The sequence below is a fragment of the Gasterosteus aculeatus genome, chromosome 9 (genome assembly GCF_964276395.1).
Source record: "Gasterosteus aculeatus chromosome 9, fGasAcu3.hap1.1, whole genome shotgun sequence".
In the NCBI taxonomy this organism is placed as follows: Eukaryota; Metazoa; Chordata; class Actinopteri; order Perciformes; family Gasterosteidae; genus Gasterosteus; species Gasterosteus aculeatus.
In genome coordinates, this window is record NC_135696.1 from 8,740,838 (window position 1) to 8,762,220 (window position 21,383).

General features: G+C 40.7%; 1 protein-coding gene across 2 annotated transcripts in view; it reads right to left on the reverse strand.

Moving 5' to 3' along the window:
• Positions 1 to 16,454: 16,454 nt before the first annotated feature.
• Positions 16,455 to 21,383, reverse strand: part of gcgrb (glucagon receptor b) — a 31,249-nt gene continuing 26,320 nt past the window's right edge. For both annotated transcript variants that reach the window (XM_040187378.2, XM_078080431.1), the window contains exons 11-14: positions 20,184 to 20,272; positions 19,958 to 20,102; positions 18,533 to 18,574; positions 16,455 to 18,193 (exon numbers count right to left, since the gene is read on the reverse strand). In XM_040187378.2, the coding sequence (XP_040043312.2) occupies positions 17,798 to 18,193; positions 18,533 to 18,574; positions 19,958 to 20,102; positions 20,184 to 20,272 (672 nt within the window). In that variant the 3' untranslated portion in view covers positions 16,455 to 17,797. The remainder of the gene's footprint in view (positions 18,194 to 18,532; positions 18,575 to 19,957; positions 20,103 to 20,183; positions 20,273 to 21,383) is intronic.

A 21,383-nucleotide genomic window follows, 5' to 3' on the forward strand; every position in this document is an offset into this window, starting at 1 on the left:
TCGGCGTCTTCCGTGATTCAGTTGCACCATCATCAGGCCCTTACGGAGCTCTCCTTCGAAGCCTGGTCAGCTTTCTGAAGAGCGATCACAAATGATCCCTCACTGAACTGCAGGCGTGTCTGGTGTCATGATTATACATCATGGCTGTCTTCTTCGTTCTACCGCATTAGCTTCAACTACATCCATGACAAAGGGTCAATGACTGCACATTAACCAGTCGGTGCTGCAACGAGCCCCTCAAGCATGAAGCACAGCCAACCGGACACACTGTAGATAAATGTAAGCAGAACACTGAGAAACTGTCAGGTCGCAACAGTAAGACACCATGGATTCTATACAGCATATATTCAGTTTCCATGGTTCCCATTCAGTGTGCACCATAATTATATTTATCAGCCCAAACAATAAATTGTGCGCATACATCTTTCTTTCTTTTTTTTACCGTTGAATATACTTGTACTTGTACTGATAATGGAAATACATTGTGATTGAACAACAGTAATAAAGGTGACTATTATGTGTCCATTTCAGCTGGAATTTAAGGTATCATAAATATAATGGGCAGCTCTGTAATCTCAGCACAGACCTTGAAAGACCTTTTACACTGTAAACAGCCAACTCTGCAGTTTTTTGTAGGTGTAATTTGTAAAAACAAATAAATGTAATTGAAGTTGTGCTAATGACAACTTGTGCTAATAAAAATACTGTACTTACATTTTTGCATGTATAATTTGTAAAACAATTATGGTGTCACTGATTCACCTTCAACACAAACTAACCTGCAAACCATACAGAACAACCAGTGCTAGTTGCACGCTATTCTTCTTATTCAAAGCAGTGAAGGGAAACGTAACTTTGTATCTTTTTTCTTGCTCTGACCTCCTTTGTTGCAGAGCATACGCTTCATAACACGCAGAACCCACACCTCCCTGACCTCTGCTGTTAGTGGTCTGTAACGTTGCTGATCAGTTTCAAGGCACCCTGTAAACCCTCTGTGATCAAGCCCAAGCCCTTTAGCTCTTTCATTGTTTTGAGATAGTTAGACAGATAGGTGAAACCATTTCCGTGCCATTTCTACACTCCCAGCATGTGGTGATTACCCACAACGCTAATGACGGAAACCACGGCCTGACTTCTCTTTTGGTTTCCAGCCTTCTCAGCTCTTATTTGCTCCGCCACGTTCACCAACGTTGCCCGGCTGCTATCGGGGGAATGTGGTGCACAGTGGAAATAATGTTGATGCTACACGCAAACTGCAAATGGAGCATAATTGGGGAGAGAAAGCACGTGGCAGCAGGATTAGGCCTGTGTGTAGTTCTTGGTGTGGCGATCAAGAGAGGCCCTTTGGCAAAGCCACACTTTGTAATAACACCGGATGTCCACATGGAGGCAATAGAGATCTTCTGTTTGCCATTTCACACATCTGCCTCGATTCCCCGGTATCTGTCACTCATAACAAAACCCTTTCAAGTGTTCAGTACTCACATGGCTCAGTAAAGGGAAATCCCAAACCAGAGCTCACCACTTCCTAAATAGTTCATCTATGAACTGGAGCGAAACAATATTTTATGTGTTCAAATAAAAAAGAAAATGGGTTTGACTACAACACACTGAAAAAGCAAATATTGACTACAGCAGAGTGAAGTGTATGTAAATATCTATAGATATGTATCTATATCTAGATATACATCTATAGATCTATTTATTTATATACTGTATATATATATATATGTATATATATATAGATCCATATATTCTTTAAAATTGCCCTGTAAAAAACGCTCAAGCTGATTTACCTGCTAAATGTGATTATGAAAACTCTAATCTTTGATTAACCAAGTGATGCCTTTTAATCTAATTTTCCCTTTTTAATATATTGATGTTCCTTTCATTTCCAGAAGCAAATTAAGTCTCTACAGAGCTCTGAATGCCTGAGGAGAACCGTGGAGCAGTTAAAGACTAACACACACACATGCACACTTGCGCCATTCTTCTGCTGAGATTGCATCCTCCTTTTGTTGAGGTGGATATGAAGTGTGCAGAGAACATTATCATCCTTAAGAACATATCCTAATGTCTTGTGCATTCAAAACACTCAAACCCACAACACCTCAGGTCACTGTGTAGTGTCATGCTCGTCTGGTGCACTTTGATTAAATTTTGCTCTTGAAAGATACACATACACACACACACACACACACACACACACACGCGCTTCCTTATACTTCTTCATTGCTCATAAATTTCACGATTATTTCAATATGTTACACTGAGGTGAACACTTGACCGCCAGTTAGTCATTTCATGCAAGAGTTGGCAGATACATTCCATCAAATTTAATGAGAGTCATAAAACCAACAGGCCTGTCGGGAATATCTACATCACTGAAGAGGCTGCTAAGCGCTTTGGAAGGACACACACAAGCAAGCACGCACACGCATATATACACATTCACACAAACACACGCTCACACGGTTAGGAAAAAGAAAAAATGTTTCAAGGAAGGTGCAGGGAGAAGTATAGGTTGATAGGCTCTATAATGAAGCACATGATTCATTATTTTATCCCACAGTATCAAAATGTAATGAAGTACTTGTTATTGAAGGTTTCTAGTGTTCGTGTAGAGTGCATCTTCACCCCCAAGTGAATCTGTCTTCTGCTGAAGGTGAATCAAGTTAAGTGATACATGAATTACTGGAGAAACGCCTGGACAAATCAGCCTCTTACCAATTCACCTCCAGCTTCTTTTATAGTATTCTACAGAAAATAAAATAAAAGGAAATTTGAACAAACGAAAAAATACATTACATTACATTACATGTGATTTAGCTGACGCTTTTATCCAAAGCGACTTACAATAAGTGCATTCGACCATAAGGATACGAACTCAGAAGAGCAAGAAAGTGCAATTTCATCAAATAAGCCAATTTACAATTTGCTATAGATAAATGGCATTATAAGTACAATTTAAGTGCTACAATTTGTTAGTCTTTTAGTTGAGTCTAAAGAGGCGTGTCTTTAGTTTGCGGCAGAAGATGTGAGGGCTCTCTGTGAGGTAGCCAGTGAAGAGAGCGGAGGAGTGGAGTAGTGTGGGAGAATTTAGGAAAGTTAAAGACCAGTCGAGCTGCTGCATTCTGGATGAGCTGCAGGGGTCGAATGGCGGCAGCAGGGAGACCAGCCAGGAGCGACTTACAGTAGTCCAGGCAGAAGATGACAAGAGCCTGAATACCATTAAAGGAATCACATAAGGTGTTAAAGACAGCGTTTATTAACAAACCGAAACATAGAACTTTATTGCTCCATCCTGCGAGAAGTGATTTTTATTAACAATAATAGATCCCTCGACGCTACGCCATTAAGTCTTATTAAGTTTTATTACATACAAGTAAATACAAATTAATGGAATGAAGCATTTAGCAAAGGAAGGCATTCAAGACATTTCATGCTATTAATGATAAGACGAAATACAAATAAAAAACAACATAAATAGTCAATGTGTGTGTCAATCCATCATCAAATTTGTTGGGTTTCTGCCACACGTAGTTGTTCACCAACTTACTCACCATTGCCATAGCAACAAAGGGCTTGGAAAGTTTAAACTCAAACACAGATTATGCAGATAGAAATGAATGAATGTCGGTTCAAACATCCATTTAGACTAAATGAAAAGCCTAAAAACATCTACCAATCACAAACCTCACTGGCCATGATTCCTTCACCCCTGTTCTTTTAAAACTAATCCCTGAAAGTGGAGCATGTGGGAGAAACATGTTGAAGCCCACGTAGAATCAATCTCAGAGCTGACAGGCCGATAAAACAAACTCCTCAGCTACTGTTCCTCTTCTCTTTATCTGTGAACCACCTGCTTTGTATCCAGGGAGTTATTTGAGCTGCGGGAAGCCACTCTTACATTTGTGGCACTATCAAGGACAATCGGCAAGATAATTAATGCTTAAGTCGTTTCGTAATTTTCTTGGTTTAAAGCCGTTGTATGTTGTTTACTGATCATTAAAGCTATTTTCTTCCTGGCTGACTGCTTCTGTGAGATAGACTCACATCTCATGAGCAAGAGCCTCTGGAGTGACAAACGCAATCTGCCGCGGTTCTCCGGCTAAACGCGTTGAGATAAAATGCTTCTCATGTTTTTTACTTAACAAGAAAAACACGAACAAAATATCATCATAAGTGTAATTCTCCATTGTATGCATATTTATAACCCACACTCATATCAGCGCAGTATTATAATAGTTGCCACGGGGAAGAAAGAATAAAGTAAAAATTACAAATTATAAAACAAGCCCAAAGCAACTAGATGGAATAACTTATGTCCTAAAATATATCTCTTAAGGGGGCGGTTTGTATGTACCGCTCCTCTCTTTGTCCAATCCTTCCCTTTCTCCAAGAGACAGGCTTTCAAATCCTCTCAGGGCTAATTGTGTGGAAAAGACGTGTGTTCTATGCACGCAATCATATCAATGGCAGGAAGAACACTTCTGATCAGAAACACATTCATGCAGGTATCAAATTTTCAGTGAACGAAGCGTTTCTCTATTATTTATACACATGTATTATTCAGTGGGTGATCAATAGCCTGCAGCTTTAAACCTGGTGACTCACCCAAACGCCAAAGTGAGACCGACAACAACCTTCATTGTGTATTCTTTTAACATGAAGGCTGTTTTAACGGGTAGAGGGTTTGATATAGTATAGTATCGGTTCAAAACATAATGTTATGTTGGAACATTTGTTGAACCCTCCCAGGTGAACAGACAAAGGACAATGGCGGGAAGGAGAGGAAATTCAGGTTTCCAACAGAAGAAAATGATGATCTAAAGGAAAGATAAACTGATTGTGATTATGTACAATATGTATGCATAAGTTGACGAATCCTCTTTCAGTGTTAACCCAATAACGAATACATTACAACATGTCTTTGTGGCTGACAGATGAGAGCACTGATATTACATTATGTGACTCTAACACGACAGTGATATTTTCAGCTAGAAGGCAAATGAGCTCCTTTACCAAAACGCATAACATTTTATTCACAAAATATTGCAGCCATGACTCAGCAGTTTGGGATAAGATATTGCATTACTTGGTTCAGGTGGAAAAATGTTATAGATACAGAAACAGGAGTAAGATGGACAGCACTGGAAGGAGCCAGTTTCACCTCTGATGAACATCAGCTCCAACATCTGCCACACAGACTCGAATGGTCACTCGAATGACGTCAACAATACGGACACTGTGGGAGAAAAAGCTATTTGGCTTTGACAAAAAAAAAAATCTGCCCGGGTCAATTCTAAAAGTGTTTTTCTTGTCAGTGTGGCTGCTTAGAAAAGACGATATGTTGAATACATGAAACGGGTGTTTGCATTCCGCCGTGTGACACTGCTTTGATAACAAGTCATGTTTATTGCCACGGTGCTGCCTCTAGTCACTCACGCTCAAGTAAAAAGTCCAGTGTTGGGCAAGTTACTGAAAATGAGTATTTAGTTACAGTTACTAGTTACTTTTATGTCTGCTTTTTAAATGTAATGAATATAAATAGTACTGAACAGTCAAACACAATAAACATATTTTTTGGACCTATTTATTGTAAACAGAGCAACAGGCCTTCAAATCAAGCAATAGTACAAAAGTCTTTTTTAATACTTAACTTAATACAAAAGAACTGTTTCAGGCATTTGCCTGAAGGCAACTGACTCGACAGTTGACAGGATGCATCATCTTCAACATAGCGAGCGATCAATCCATTCAGCTCTGCCCGGTTTATCGGCTGCACTGCAGTTCGTGTAAAGTGGAGCCCTGGTTGTTTGCGTGGAGCGGCGCCTGCAGCATCCGCGGGGCGGCGCTCTTTCGTCATGAGCGACGCGATGCTGTTTACATGCACGTATGGCGACTATTCTGTGACACACAACGTTTGGTGGCCGCAACTATCTTGTGCTGACAGGCAGCTATTTACTTACTATTTGCCGGCCCTCCGCTTCGCGCCACAAAAGAGAGTAACGCGAGTAACAAACTCATTTCAATTTCAGTAATTGTAACTGCATTAATTTATTTTAAAAAAATACTTCTTTAAATGCTCGTTACCGCTAAAAGTAGTGGAATTACAGTAATGCGATACTTTGTAACTCCCAACACTGAAAAGGTCAGAGGATAAAACAAAACCCTCACAGACAACGCTAATGAAATCTCTGAGTCACCTTAGTCAAGACATTTTGCAATTGATCTTTTCAGAGAAGTTATTTAGATTGATGTATTTTCTACGGCTGTCAACATAAACACATTAATCTATGTGATTAATGTGGCCGAGATTAATGCTACAATATATTTTATCATAGTTAAAGTACCGTTGGTTACTTCCGGTTTCCGGCAGAAAAGTAACGGCCGTTAGTTGCAGTCAGTTACAGCGGAGAAAGCAAAGTAGCTCAAGAGGGAGAGAGCTTTTTACATGGGAAGTAAAACAAATAGAGGCGCGATATGCAGCGGAGAACTGTGCAGAGGAATTCCTCCACGTGTCAAACGGACCACTTCAAGCACCGCTATGCTAAGCTAGCTGCTAGGCTAAGCTAGCTGGAAGGGTTGCTAGTTCAACCTGTGCTGCCTCCAAGATGATCAAATGTGTGTAGTGTTTGTGTTAACACTAACAATTAAACAACAGTGTCTAAAATACATTTTACCCAAAAACAAACGTTCTTTAAAAACAACATTGTAACAACAACAACAACATTAATCACCATTAATCAAGTTTAATGAATTTCAAAATATGCGATATTAGTTAATTTTTTTAATTTATTGACGGCTCTAATATTTTTATAACACAGAGGTGAGTTTGGGCTTGCTTTCCAGCCTCACTTTGCAGTTAGACAAAATAATCAGATCAAATGGGTCTTCTGCATCTCCCACCAGGATTATTTTGCCCCTGTGACTTCTTATCGAGCCGCAATCATCAAAACGAAATGTGGTTTTGAAAAATACTTGATTAAATGAAATACTTGAAATACAATGAAAGTTTACCTAGCCAAGAAGGCCATGTGTATTTTAAATAATACAAATCCGAGGTTGGCTTTTTTATTCAACAAAAAACATCAAAGATGACTCAGACTGTGTTTCGAGGATTCTTGACAACGAATCCTCGTTGTCAAGAATTCAAGAATCTTCCATCTCCTACAAGACGTGTTCAAAGAAAAAAGAGAGAGATGACGTGTGAGGGTGTTTGGGATGCATGTGTGGGTCGCAGTGGGTGAGCGTGATTCATGCTTTGTGTCCTGTGTTTTATTCACATAGAGATGCGAAAACAAACACTATAAAACTGCAATTAGCCAAGGCTTTTATTTGTTGCACTGAACATCCATTATTGGGATAATTGTGAATATGACCATGAAACAATTTTAAAAGCTGTCCATATTAAAGTAACCCTAAAAAAATAGACCTTATGTGGTTTAGTATGTTTTCTTTATTTATGCAGGGAGACTTTATGATGTATTACCTTATTTAAGATACATTTGTTTATCACTAAAAAGGACATTAAGAAAAGATGTATTTGCGGAGCAATGAATAAATAAAAAATGAAGCAAGTATGTTGGCCAAAGTTATTGCGAGACTTTCATATCATTACAAGTATGATCAAATGATGTGTAACACGGCCATGTTGTCAATAGCAACCCAGCGTCTCTTTGAGATCCACATGTGTTTGTCTAAGCGTGTGGCTCAGCTAATAATTAAAGTTGTACATTTGATTACATAGGAAAATTAAATTATATCTGCCCTTTAAACAAGTTGTGCTTTTCTATGTTATGAACATGATTTCCGTAGATCTCCACGCCACCACTTGTAGTGTAGTCTCCCAACAAACCGCTGCAAGGACATCCACACAGAGCTCACGCCCCCACACACTGAAGGTGAAATTTCCGTCAAACGTTCCCTCGCGGATGTGGAAAAGTTTGACTAATGGGTCAGCAGCACCCCTCGGACTGAGAAACGAAAGAATTTAATAGAGACAAACTGATGCAGACTAACCAAGGAGCGAGTAAGTAGAGAATGAGGAGAAAAGCAACGGACAGTATAAATAGAATAGATAGCGAAGGGATGAGGGGACGGGGACGAGGGACGGCGTCAATGCTGCAGCGGCATGTGGTTTAAAAAACAAATGTATGCATGCTGTTTATTTCCTGAACCAAATCATGACAATTTGGCTTAATTTGCAGTGTGAATCCTCCACAGACTCCTGTTCTCTTCATATGAATCGTGTAACAAAGTCAATGACCACGGAGCCTCACACTTGTCAACAAATGAAAAGACAAAAGTAATAAAAAAAACAACCCTCTTCCTCTTCATATCAATTAGCTTCTCGGAAACAGCTATAGTGCTTCCCTAAGGTTCGAAAAGTCACCTTTCTACAGCTCTACAGATCCCCAATAAACATGTTGAATGTTGTAATCCGTGAACCCCCCTCGCCTTACAGTTTTGGTTGTTTGTGCCAGACAAAAGGGAGAAACGCCCGAGGCCCCGTCACTGCTGGTCTCTGCTCGATGGCTTCTGTGACTCAACACAGTCCCTCATTGAATGTGTTCTCAGGGCCAACTGTTCATATCTGTGACAAATTGCCATCCGCTGCAGGGCTTACTTTCACAAGTGGAAGCTTGTGTGGTTTTAAACAAAAAATGAAAGAAATAATAATTTGTTAGCACATAAAAAACTACAGCTTGCAATTCACGCTTTTATTCACCTATTTGACCATTTTTAGAGTCATCGTGTATCGTGCTGCCATGATGGTGCCAGTGGAGTCACCTAATTTGAGCATCACACGTCACAGAGACTACGTCCATATTTTATACAGTCAATGGTTGTTCGTCATTCCTTACCAGCTCCCTCATACTAGGGCAAAGACTCAAAGTTTAAACTGTGATGGTTTAGGGCTCATGGGAGATGATGAAGGGACAATTGCAGGATAATTGACTGTCATTATGCAACACAGGGTCGCACACTAACATGATAATGATCGGGGTACTAATCAGGATAATATTAGATTCATTGTTAGTTTTTAAAAATAATTGATATGTCTGGAAGTGGCAACAACAGTTGCCAGGCAACCGGTGGAGACTCCAGGAGTCTCAAAACTGAAGGGACAATACTTGCATGCACATGGACTACCTCTTCTTTCATTTTACACATTGTCTCCGCCACCAAAACCTGGCTGATTCTTCAGCTTCAGTCTCTGCTGTTTCCTCACCGTCAAAATAAAACCAAGTGAGGTCAGAAGGCCCGGCAGCTTTGATGCTTTCGAACAAATGTCGAATGCTGTGCATTTCAAAGTATGAAAGGCACATATTGACATGCAGAGCAACGTGTCACGCACGATCACAGTATGGGGCATATGGACGCAGAAGCAGTTTGCTAGAGTTTCAGTGCTTACATTAACCAAGCTAACCCCTGAATACTGCACGTCTAAAATTAGCCCCGATCCTTAACGCAGGCCAACACTCACATGCTGCTGCTTGACACACACACACACACACACACACACACACACACACACACACACACACACACACACACACACACACACACTGTATACAGCATAATGGGATGATTAACGAGCTGGGGGACTGCTGAGATGTCAAAACGTTTATTCATTAATAAACTTAGAACAAACACTGCACAGTCTCTTCGGACAAATTTCTCCCAAAATGTGCTACTGTTTATACAGGCCGCAGCATGAGAGGGGAGATAACGGGTGATTTAACATGGCGGAAGGCCTCAAGGGACACGAAGACCGCCAGTCCATTTAGTTTAATTTATACGTAATGAGAAGACGTTGCTGTTTGGACAGTTTGAATCAGGCTAGTTTTTTAAGATTAACCAATGTGTTTGTCCCACCTTCACTGCACCTGAACAAAAATTGGGACGACACAAAAATACTTGAGAGATAAACTGAAAAATCAATTCAGGATCCTGACTATACCTTTTGTCCAAAACCCCTGGAAGCTAGTCAGAGCAACACTAGTCTTATTTAGAATGTCTTATTCTGGACTTGTATATAATCTCTAAACAAAACCAAAAGATGACCCTGACTTTATCCTCAGTTGACCTTTTCATAAGACCAGACACAGACTCAGACCCAGACTCCACAGGGTGTTACTAGCCTTTACAGTCTGACTGGGGCTCCACATACCTAAATTACAATTATGTTTGAAATCGGTGGATTACTGCTCAATAAAAATGTGGTAACTCTGGTTGTGATAATGTCATTGAGATTTCAAGACTGTTCAGAAACAAGCAGCAACCACAGAAAATGGAAAAGGAGGTGCTGTGGTGAGCTGTGCCAAGGAAAATGAAAGGATATGTGTTGCATTTGCTTAAACTTCATCCAATTGGTCTGTTCAATTGGGGTTGAAGACTAAGGCAGGATTTGGTTCATTATGTGTGTTAATTGATGACTGATAGTTGTACTAGTAAATACATCTATCAGTTTTAGTTTGTACTTATCTCCACCTTGAAATAAGACAGACATCAATCTATGCGAGGTGGCAATAAATTTCTCTTTGGGAGAAATTTTCCTATTTCCTGAATCGTGAGTCCAAAAAGCAGGAAATGAGTTTGTCAAGTTTACACTTCCCGTTACTCGTCTTCAAGTCAATGTTTTTTTGGTTACCTAACTACGTTTTACCTCTGACTGCATTCATGCTTTATTATCGTAAATATTGTTAATTTGGGATTATTATATTGTTGGACAAAACCTGTAAACATCATGAACTCGGGTTTGCCGTTTGAGTTAAATCTATTATCTTTTAAATATTTGTCTAACTATAAGTCTGTCGTCATGTAAAGGCAGTTGTTATGAGTCTTTGTATATTATACTTTACATATTTTTCACGACCTGATGACAATAGAAAGTGGTTAGGAAAAGACAACAGAAGTGCTTTTAGTGACTATTTGTCAATAATGCGCTCTCGTCCACCTTAGATTGAGTATGTTGTGCAGGTGGGGAAATTATTTTAGGTACTTGGAATCTACAAATGAAACCACCCTCACGTTCTTACATTCTAAAATCTCAAGCAATTGTTTCAATTATTTGACCTGAAGGCAGTTTTATGTCAAAGTTGGAGGTGAAGAGATTATATATGAGAGCCACCATGCGAGCATCGGAAAGGAGGTGGCGTAAATATAAACGACCTGACGACCTGCTTGAATTTCAATCTCTTTCTCTCTCTCAATCTTCAATCTGCTAACGCCCACTTTAACCGCTAGAAACCTCGGCGTCACAATCGACAGCCAACTCTCCCTGACTCCCAACATTAGTGAGACAACACGATCCTGTAGATACACTCTCTACAACACCAGGAGAATACGTCCTCTTCTCACTCAGAAGGCAGCCCAGGTACTGATTCAGGCTCTTGTCATCTCACGCCTGGACTACTGCAACTCCCTCCTGCCAGGTCTCCCTGCTGCCGCCATTCCACCTCTGCAGCTCATCCAGAATGCAGCAGCTTGACTGGTCTTCAACCTTCCGGAATTCTCCCACACTACTCCACTCCTCCGCTCTCCTCACTGGCTCACAAACGCAGATGTGAGAAATAAGGTTTAATGAAGAGGAATTCGGGCAGGCAGTGTCGTTGTCGGAGGCAGGGGTCAGTACACGGGGGATCTCTAGAATCGACTGGGAACTACGGGGATACAACGCTGGTAAGACCTGGTGAAACACACAAGACGAACTGGCAACAAGAACAGGGAGAAGACACAGGTTATTTGCCCAAGGGATAATTGACAAACAGGGAACACCTGGTGTGGGAGGAGACAGGGGAAAACAGGTGAACACAATTAGGCGTGACAACCGGTGGCCGCCCGCATCCAGTTCAAAACACTGGTGCTCACGTACCATGCTGTGAATGGATCGGGTCCAGCTTACATCCAGGACATGGTGAAACCCTACATCCCAACCCGTACTCTCCGCTCTGCATCTGCAAAACTACTCGTCCCTCCCTCACTGAGAGCAAAACACTCGACTAGATCTCGACTCTTCGCTGTCCTTGCTCCTAAATGGTGGAACGAGCTCTCTGAAGACATCAGGACCGCAGAGAGTCTTCATATCTTCCACCGCAAACTAAAGACACACCTCTTCAGACTCTACCTCGACTAAAGACTAACAAATTGTAGCACTTAAATTGTACTTGTAACGTCACTCATCTATAGCAAATTGTAAATTGGCTTATTTGAGGAAATTGCACTTTCTTGTTTCTTGTTCTCCTGAGTTTGTACCCTATGGTTGAATGCACTTATTGTAAGTCGCTTTGGATAAAAGCGTCAGCTAAATGACATGTAATGTAATGTAATATATGGGGAAAATGAACATTTGCAATTGTTTGAAGGGACCTCTGATGGGGCTCAACAACTAAAGATATATTCAAGTAATTATACCTTTTCTGATGAGTAATTACACTCAGGCACCATATTATTAGCTTTTATTATTAACTAACTAGTAAAATGTAAAAGTCAGTCAGTTCAAATGTACCCAGAGTGAACTGCATTTAACTCACATCAAAAAAGTGTGAATGTGTGTGTATTGGTCATAAATTATGAAAATACAACTGACTTTCACAAGGTAACTTCACAAGAGTTAATCACAAAAAATACTAAACTTAATCCAACAAAAATGACACATGGACACAACGCACATCTTCCTTTGACCTCATTAGTCAGTTCTCACACCGTTTATTCAGGATTTTTTTCAATTCTATTTTGTGATGGTTGTGATTTTAAGTTCAGCAAAGAACAATACTTGAATAGTCCTTACACACGCTGTCATTTGGCAAATCACTGGTAACATCAATCAACGTCTGCTGTGTTTTTTTTGGTTCTCATCTCTTTACTCTTACTAATTAAACTCCACAGGACAAGTGTGCGAGATGAAGAGAGAAGTGCAGCTCATCTGAGGAGACAAGGTTATTCAAGACACAGAGTCTATAGTTAGTTTGACTCAGGGTCAAGTAGAAATCATTTCACTTCGCAAGAGGTGCAGCAGAGGCATTTTTCTGGCAGATGAGCTGACAAGTCATTAGCAGCTATGGAGGTCCGGGCCAAGTGGGGAATAAATCCCCACCTATCTGTGTCCCCTTCTATTGCTGCGACATGCGAGGAGGTCTTAATGAGGCGTCATCTCCTCTGTGTGTCGGGCACACGGCCTGCAGGACCAGTGTCGTTGAGGTACGCGTGGACGATGGCTCTTCAGGGGGCTCCATACGCAGGAAATGTTGAAAAATGACGGTGAAAGTTTAGCCAGAACAACTTAAACACTGTCAAAGTGAAACGTAGGGTCCACAGTTCAAACCCCTTCACATGGAACTCAGACATCTGATGAATGCAGATTGTGCTTCAAAATCTGTCAAAGGCTTTGTTCTTGTTCCACACCTACTATAAGTCAGAAACAATTTAAATATATTTCGGAGCTTCAGAGCTCAAACAGCATGTGTTTACTTCAAACTCATCCAAGCCGTAAAATGTTATAATTGATTTGAAAGAAATCAGCTCTTTTTATTTTGACATTGGTACGTCCTGTTCGATTAAATAAATTAACCACTTTGGTAATCCTCAGATTGTTCCTCAGCATCCGGTCAATTTTTGACAAAATGTTGTGCTTTTTTAGCAAAAGTAGTTAGCCTGCTACCTCGCTGAGCTCATGTGGTGAACAAGTACCGCATCACACGACATCAACACATCCACATCATCGTTATTGTGTTATTGCATTTCATCGTCGCACGTCAGCATGTTGACGCTTGCTTTTAAACCCTCTCATGTCTAATCACAGACCATTTGACATCATGAGCCTGATGGTTACGGTCACCTGCTGCACACTTTACCTCAAACCACCACTGTGGCAATGCAGGCCGGCCTGTGGACTCACAGTCCAGATGTTCAGTCCAGTGAAAGATCAGTTAACTGCCAAAAAAGAAACATGTTAAATAAAGTACATACTTTCCAGCATTGAAGTTGATTTGAAATTTGACAGGATGGAGGCTCACATTTGTCGGTGGATTAAAGTTACAGCAGCATGATGTTGGTGTTTTAAAGAAACACCGGGGAAGATCAAATCTCTGAAATGTTGGGTGTAAGTACCTCTGTGCATGAAGGGAAGGAATGAAGTACTAAGAACCTGATTATGATCGCGGACCGAATTGCATTAGCTCATTGTGCTCATTTTTCTTTACACTGTGAAATGCAGCCACAGAAACGCAGGCGCTCGCTGGCTGTTCGCACGGACGCCAACAATGTTGTTTCCGCTTACTTCACTTGTGCTGGTCGGTTGAACCTCACCCAGTCTTTGCCTGTTGTCGGCCTCAAGTGCTTTCTACAATAGACCTGTCTCGGCTGACTGATGTCTTCACCGCGCGACTCCGCCGTCACGTCATTGTTCTCAGCTGTTTTTGTCCTGATCCCAAAATAAAAGTCTCCTGGCTTCGTGTGGCGCATGTATACAACTTCCTGTCTAGTTATAGCTCACAGGAAGTCAGGATGAGACAGAGCTCACACTGACACTGCAACACACACACACACACACACACACACACACACACACGTGATGATGAAACTGGAAATCTCCAACCAAATCCACATCACAGAAGGTCAGGGAAAATTTTGATTTAGATTTTCAATAATTATCCAGCGAATATTAAATTATATACAGTATTTAATCATTCATCCAGTTATTATGGTGGCCTTTGCTTTGATGAACGTTACGCAGCAGTGTGGATCCGACAGAGCTCCTTTCCATCGCACCTTCACCCTCCACATTCACGCCCCGGAGACTCATGGCGGACTGAAACCGAGAGAAGCCTCATACTGGACGGACTGTAAAGAACTCGACTACACAAGACTACAGGTCCTCTTCTTTTTCACAGTATGGCTGCAATACGTCTTCCCGATTGGCTGAATTTACTCCTCAGACGTTTCAACAGATTGATCCAGAGGGGGAGTTTTACAGAGGACGTGTGGACGATGTTTGAACACTGTAATAGGTTTTCAGTGACCCTGTGGTTGCGTAATGGGTTTTCCACCATCCTTCCGGTGGACTCTGAGCATCACAAACCAAGTAGTTAAAATAATATGTCAGTCCTTAAAATAGAGGTTTTGTAGGATCAAGATGCAGGGAAATGTACCTTCACTGTCGTCACGATCGGCCTTCAGCTGCACTGACGTTACGCAGGGAGGCTGTTGGGAGATGCATTGCTTCCCTTGTTGTATCCACTAAGCTTACATTCTGTTCTTTCAGAGTTACGTAATCAAACATGAATATGAAGTTTTCACTCAAATTGAATCGTGTGCGCTGCGAGTCATCTGGTAAGAATCAATACATAACGTTGGTGCCTTTAAACAGTCAACGACCAAGCAAGTTAAAGGAAATTTAGAGATTCATTGTAATGTTGTGTGCATGAAATCTTAATGAAAAGAACTCGAAGAAGTCAACGGAGCCTTGTGTCTGTCACAAAGCTGACGTTAGAGAGGCTGAACACAACAAAGGTAAAAATATAGTTAAACACAGACCTTCGAAGTTCACACACGTCAATTACTCTTAAAGAGGAATAACATGTATATATTTACTTTATTAATAACTGATGATTCAAGATTCATCATCATGAACCTTGAATGCATTCATTCATATCAAATACATATTGATTTCTAGATGGTATTGTTTATTATAGAAATGTATTTCTAGAACCTGTCAGACTCTTTGAATCAAATGTCTCTATTGCATAGTGAACTTATTCTGTATACTCTATACGCATATGGTGTTCAGATACCTGTCTCCATCGTTTTATCTACTCTGTAAGTACAACGGAAAGAGACGTTTTTTGTGTTTTAGATCAATCACAACAACACACATACACACCAATACATAATTCATGAGCTGAGAACGTATTATCCTCTGTGCAACAGCACATTAGTCATTATACTTTCCGCTTGCGGTCGTTTCCAATGGAAGCTTGTGTATTGATTGATTGGAAGTCCACTGATGGGCTTTGCAGTCAACTGTGATGTGAGATAAATGCAATGCACACACAGATGCATGTATTTGATTTATTGGTTTAATATTTGAACCAATGTTGAAACATGTTCCTCCGGTCAGCAATATTTCTGCTGTTACAGCCGCCAGAAAACATCAATGGAGACGTTTTACTTGCTCTACTTGAAACACTCACAGATTGCTCAAAAGCCCGTCAGCTCACATCGTGTAGACTCACTGTGGATGACCGACACTAATATCTCTCATATGTCGAATCCGCACAATACATTCAAACTTTCTTTCAGCAGAATTCTATTCAAATTGGTTCACAAAGAAATAGGAGAGACGAGCATTTGGCTTTCATGTTAAAACCTTTTCCTTTCTCGCATTATATTATTTGCTTTGGGCGCATGCTGATAATTGGAACCCTTTAAATAGAAGGACAAACACGTTTTTTGTATCATGTATGGTGTCATGTTTATTCTCATTTTCGAGTCACATGAACCGCAAGCAAATACACAGTACAACAACACATCCCTCGCCCCCTACGTAATGTGTACATAATACCAAAATTCACTTTTACCAATATAGACAGACAATAGTCTCTTACACAACAAACTGAATATTTGGGTAGAATCCTTGATAAATGCATTGGGAATAATGGAATCCACGTTTGCTGTCCTGTGTCTCTAAAATGACTAATTATTTTCTTAATCAAAGATTTTAAAGAGGGTTCTGTGTGGCACATTTGTCCTGATCCAATCCAGGGAAGAAACAAAATAAAATAAATAATCCAGTGGCTCCTCAGTGGTGCTCTTTTCAAAAAAACATATCCACTCGATATATCATGAGACTAAAACCTTTTCTGGCACATAATAGTATTCCGGCCGTGTGGACACGATGCAGAACTGAGCAAGACGATGATTGGTGACCTGGAGCTACTTTAGTTTGTAAAACTACTAAAATGGACAAATTCTGATTTTCATCCAATTGACTAAATATATGTGGAGGGAGAAGTTTTGACATTGGATAAATGTAAGTGGTGTTGACATATTTCTATTTACATAAATACACTTAAATATTGTTACAACAATATTTCTCGGTTGTTCACAAACATTCAGTCAGGCGAAGCTGCTCAAAGAAGCCAAAAAAAGGAAAGAAGGAAGGTGCATGAAATAGTGGATTTGAGGCAAAGTCTTGGTATATTATTATTTTTTTGTTTGGCTTTGTCCATTTAAAAACAGAACAAAAACATATTACACAGAATACTCAGTCCTGCCTGATGGACACGACATCCCGAGTCACTCATGGTCAAGTCCACATTCAGTCTCATGTATCCAAGAAGAAAAATAAATTAAAAAATTGACACTTTTGAGAGTTTTCTTTTTGGGAATGCACCACAAAGCATCCAATGCTGCAAACAGACAAACAACACAAGCGTGACTCACAACTAGAACGGCACGAGGCGAAAGGTGTGTCTTTTAATCTTTGCATCTCAAAGGTGTCGATACAGCAGTCCTCCACACACACACACACACACACACACACACACACACACACACACACACACACACTCTGTTTTATCATTCCAAATGTATCAAGTCAATAAGTGCATTTTCCATCAACAGCCCATTTTGAATAAATATGAACTTGCAGCTGGGCGGGTTTAAACACCCTGATCATCGTGGGATCTCCTCCAACACCGGCCGCCCTGTCGCCCCACAATAAACACTGATCTGAAACAACAATCGGCTCAATCAGAGAGAGTTTTCGGGCCTTCGAGGCACGTCGTCCTCAGACATTAGTCTCCTCTCCATCCAGAGGGTGCGACCCGCGCTGCGCACTCTCCTCCAGGCAGGCGTCCTGTGTGGTGGTGCTCACGCGACTGCCGGCGCCTCGCCGTGGCAGGAAGGAGAACCGCAGGGCGCGTCCGCTCTTGGCCTGCCCTCCCTTCCCCGTCCCGTTGCTGTAGCAGACAACGAGTCGGCGGTTCTCCTCGGGCGCGGCGGGGTCTCGGCCAGCTTTGTCGAGGCGTGGCGAGTCGCCGGTGTTATTGGGATAGGGGGGGTTGCCGACGGCGATGCTGCCGCCCCTGATGTGCGGCGTGTGGCTATGGGTGTGGCGGTACTCCTCGTCGATGTCCTTGCCCAGCTTCCACCGCTTCCACTTTTTCAGCATCTCTGACTGCACCTGATGGATAGTGGGACCGTAGAGATTTGGGAGGAAGATTAAATAAGACACAGAGCACTTCGTTAGATGGACTTGCTCTCTTGCCAAACATCTAAAAGTTTAGAGATTGTAGTCCGACAACATTGCGTCTGTCCCATTTCGTAGACAAAAGATTAAAGTGGAACATGAACAAAGGAGGAGCTTTCAAAGATATAAGAGGCCCGATAACGGCTGCACACAGGAACACTGATGATGAATAATGTCTAATTTATCGTCTCTACGAAAGGGAAAGGAAGGAACTGCAGCAAGAGCAGAGATTAAATTAAGGTTGTGCTTGACGTGAGAGCACATCTGTCTCACCTCTTTGTTGACGAAGCAGTACAGAATGGCCACCAGCAGTCCCTGAAACAGAAGACGGAGGTATAACATTTCCCACAGACATGGAAAAGAAACTGGGCACCCCTCTAAATATGTAATCTTTTCACTATTATCCAAAAATACCCTGATATCTTTTTCGCCTTTTTGTCATGGAACTCCATTCTTGTCCAGAAAGTCCTTAATTCAAAACACATGAAAGCGCCATAGCACACCGCTGCCCACTGTTCATGTAAATGTATCGCTAGTTTAGGTCCACAACTGATTTACTGGTGGCAAATACTGCTTTCACAGATTAATAATTATCCAAAACGATAAGTTCTGCAGATGTTTTATGCGTATAGATAACGGAACGTTGGTTAAATCTCTATGATACACACAATGTGTTTTGGTCAGTAACACTGGATGTAAACAACGTGTGTTTACAGGAAAAGTGTGAGTGCATTTTTTCTGCCATTTCTACATGTGTGGTTCGCTCCATATGCATGTATTGCTCATTCTTTTGTGCTGAAATATTTAAAAGAAAAAGAATATGAAGTGGATGAAACACAACAATATATTTATCATCATCCCAACAGTCCCAACAATTAATGAATCAATTAAGAAAAATAAATAGATTTTCTATGTCTTAATTGCAGGAGTGTTATAAGCCCTCTGTTTGCTGCACCTCGTTATAGGAGTTGGATGCTGTTAGCGATGCTGACGATGCCCAACCTCCAGATACTCAGCCCCAACTAGTCAACTGTCAATGCTTGGTCCGTGGACAGTATTTCATCGTTGTTATTTTATTAATACACAGTATATGCATGACCCCATAAACTGTATATAAGACATGGACGCAGTCAACGTGACATCCCCCATTAGTTTGTGGACGGAGGTTTTCAAGCGTCTGTCTGACATTTTGGCCTTAACCATCTTGTTGTTCTGCAACCAACGAACGGAGGTGACCATAGAGAGACAGGTGGACAGTCTTAACAGAGACATGTCTTGTGTATGTTTCCATTGTATCTATTTATTCTACATATGGGCAAATTCATTTCTTTTTAATTCAAATTTTGACCAAATATATACCATTGAATTTAGTTGATGTGATCCAAATCCAATAAAAATATGGGTGCTTGTGAAGTTGCCCCCCTCCCACAGTTTTAATTTGGTCGACTCTTATAATAATTATATAATTTACTCCTGCTGGTTTCTCAAAGCATATCCCCGCTTTTATGTGGAATATCTATTATAGATTAATCAGAAATAATGCAGTAGAAACAAAGGGTAATAGATGATAACTATGGCCCAGAAAAAAAGAAAAAAGAGATAAAGTGAGAAAACATTGGGGAAACAAGACTATATTGATCAGCTCGAGTTGGTACAATGAATATGCAAGTTCACGTTTATGTGAAGCTGAGCTCTGACCTGGAAAGAGTTGAAGAGCAGGTCACAGAAGAGGCGAATGAGGCGCAGCATGGAGCCTTTAGGGACGGACTCGTCGATGACGAAGGTGAAGAGGATGGCGTGGATCCCGAGCAAAGGAATTAGGGTCAGAGTGGACTTTGCTAATCTATATTACGAAAAAACAGAGAGGTTATGCACAGGTCCTTCACCTCCTCCCCTCAGGTAACACAATTCAGGTAAGACTCACCTGAACTTGTAGTCAGTGTATCTCATCTGATGAGCTCTGAGTTTAGACATCAGGATTTTGATAATTCGTATGAATATGAAGAAGTTGATCTGAAATCAGAAGACGAGGGAGTTAAATGATGCAAAAAGAACATGCAAAATATGTTCCGCAGATATTCAGAAGAAGCAATGTTTAGTAGAGAGACATCTTCAGTCTTTCTGTTCTCTGATGGATTAGAGCTGTCTGCACACACACACACACACACACACACAGTGATATAAGGCAGACCCTTTTCGATGACAGAGAGCATTCATTATTACGGCACTCAAGTTATAAGCGCTCCAAATTTGGTAACGTGTGTATGTTGACCTGACAGTTGTGTTTGTGTAGATGTGAGTGTGTGTGTGTGTGTCTGCGTGTGTGAACAACAGATGAACCGCGGGGTTGTGTTTGTCATTGCTGGTGGATGACATACAACGTTACACAACCGTACGGCATCTAAGAGATTGCGATAAAGAGAATGTTTCCAAAGGGAACAAACCGTGTGACTTACACAGTCCAGGAAACACACGAGGCTTTTCTGAATATTTCAGCGTATGTGTGTGAGCACACGTACGCTTCTGCTTCAGGTCACAAAGGTTGCTACTGTTACTGTGCACTTGTGCACACAAGTGTGTTCATACATAATCCTGTTTGTCTCTATGGGAACTAGAGGCAGGAAACACACAAGTGGGATCCCACTATTTATTTCTGTATTTAAGGCGGTGTGTGTGTGTTAGTGAGGGCGGGAACATCAATGTAGATGAACACAGGAGTTCAAATTAGATTTTAACTTTAAAGAAGTTGATTAGTTTGATCTAGAAACAGTGTTTCTAAATAGTGTTTTAAGAAAAAAATTTGATTTTTCTAAACTTTAACCGTAAGGCTTTTCATTGCAAGCCTCTGACTGTTAAATGAAACCAAATAAAATATTACGTGTCCTTTTTATTTTTACATTATTAAAATCTTCAAACGTGTGCTAATGACTTCAGCCACAGCTATTTACTCAAATAAAAACTACACTGTAAAAGAATTACTAGATCAAAAAAAGCATTCTTTGCTGCCTTATACATATATGTATATTGTATGTTGTAATTGTTGTATTGTATTGTAATTGTATATATATCAGTGAATTAATCATATTCAGTTAGGGTAACTCTGGATTTTAATATGGGAGGGAAT